The sequence below is a fragment of the Leishmania mexicana genome, contig 39, assembly GCF_000234665.1.
Source record: "Leishmania mexicana MHOM/GT/2001/U1103 WGS CADB00000000 data, contig 39, whole genome shotgun sequence".
In the NCBI taxonomy this organism is placed as follows: domain Eukaryota; phylum Euglenozoa; class Kinetoplastea; order Trypanosomatida; family Trypanosomatidae; genus Leishmania; species Leishmania mexicana.
This window is the reverse complement of record NW_003946402.1, coordinates 1-1,407: the sequence shown is the minus strand read 5'-3', so window position 1 is coordinate 1,407 and position 1,407 is coordinate 1. Positions and strand designations below refer to the sequence as shown.

The 1,407-nt window shown below is 58.6% G+C and overlaps 1 protein-coding gene across 1 annotated transcript; it reads left to right on the top strand.

Moving 5' to 3' along the window:
- Positions 1-922: 922 nt before the first annotated feature.
- LmxM_16_0890a_1 (uncharacterized protein) lies at positions 923-1,405 on the top strand (the record flags this gene model as incomplete). Its single annotated transcript, XM_003886512.1, has 1 exon — positions 923-1,405. A coding segment is annotated over one exon (483 nt), but the record flags the coding sequence as incomplete, so codon positions are not given.
- Positions 1,406-1,407: the final 2 nt, after the last annotated feature.

Here is a 1,407-nt window from a genome sequence, read left to right as displayed (position 1 = left end):
GGGAAAGACGCGATGTGTTCATATAAATGGAGCAACGAGAGTGTGGTCACACATACGAAGACCCTCCCAATGTACAGCTGCTTATCTCTCCCTCGTCCTGTTTTCTGTGTGTGTGTGTTTTCCCCCTATCCTTTTTCTTTACTGCCGCTGTGGCGCTTCAGCTGGCAGGCGTTTTTCGTTTTTGTTTTGTATGGCTCGCTTGTCTCGGTGCTCATTCGCACACATGACGGCGGTTTTACCCCGAGGGGGGGGGGCCAACACCCATCGCCCCCCCCTCCTCCCCTTCCCTCAGAAGGTAAGCGGTGTGTTGTGCGTTTGGATGCAGGGATGCGCTGGGTCGAGGGCAACAGGTGCTCCTCGGTGTTTTTCACAGGGACGCTGTTCATTGCTTCTCCCTTTTCATTCTTCCCACCGGCGCGGAGCGGGCGAGGGAGGAGCGCGAGAGACGCTTATCCGTTTCTCCTCCCCGGCGCTGAAGCCATCAGCTCGCACCGCAGCCTTAGAGTCCTAACAGAAGGAAAACCGAAAACTTTTTTTTGCTTTGTGAAACAAGATGGCCACCTCTGTGGTAGTGCTCGTTGTGCCTTCGACCGGTGAGCGACCGCCTCCCCACCCTAAAGAAGAAGAATGCACAGCAATACCGCCCCCCTCCTCTTCCTCCACCCCCCGCACATACATACAAATTCGTTTTCCTCTCTTTTCTCCCTCCCTCCCTCTCTCTCTCGCTCGCTCGCTTTCTCTCTCTCTAACGTCACCACACCATCGCCTCTTCCACCCATCGGCAACGCACCGAACGTGCCCTCTTCCCTTTGTTGCCTCGTCTCTGATCGCGTATGGACATCTCACGTGCGCAGTCACCGCCTTTCTCTTCGCTGGCTGTCCGCAGCTTATCCCACCTGCACGAGCGCCGCCACTCAAAGGAATGAAGATCAAGAAGAAGGATCTGCGCAAGCGTGAGGCGCAGCTGCCGATCAACTACCCAGATCCCGATGTCCTTCCGGACTCACTGCCGGGGGGCGTCATCGACATCGAGGCGGAGATGGTGCAGGTGGAGATTCTGTGCAAGCGTCTGGCTCACAACGAGGTGGCGGTGCGTGATGCCGTTCTGGCCGAGGTGCCGCACTATCTGGAGCGACTCACCGAGGCCATGGCGGAGATGGAGAAAACTTACGAGGCTGAGATTGCAGAGGTGCGGGGCTACTTCAAGGCGCATCCGAAAACCCCGAACCCGTACCGCTATGAGAACCTTCCGCTCGCGCTGCAGCAGTTCCGGGAGAAGGTGGCCGAACAGGAGCGCGAGGACCGCCGGCGCGTGGCCATGCGCGAGCTCCGTCATCGGCAGGCGCAGGAGCGGCGTGACAAGGAGCTCTATGGCCGCTACGACAGGCCTGCAGGCGACTCCACAGC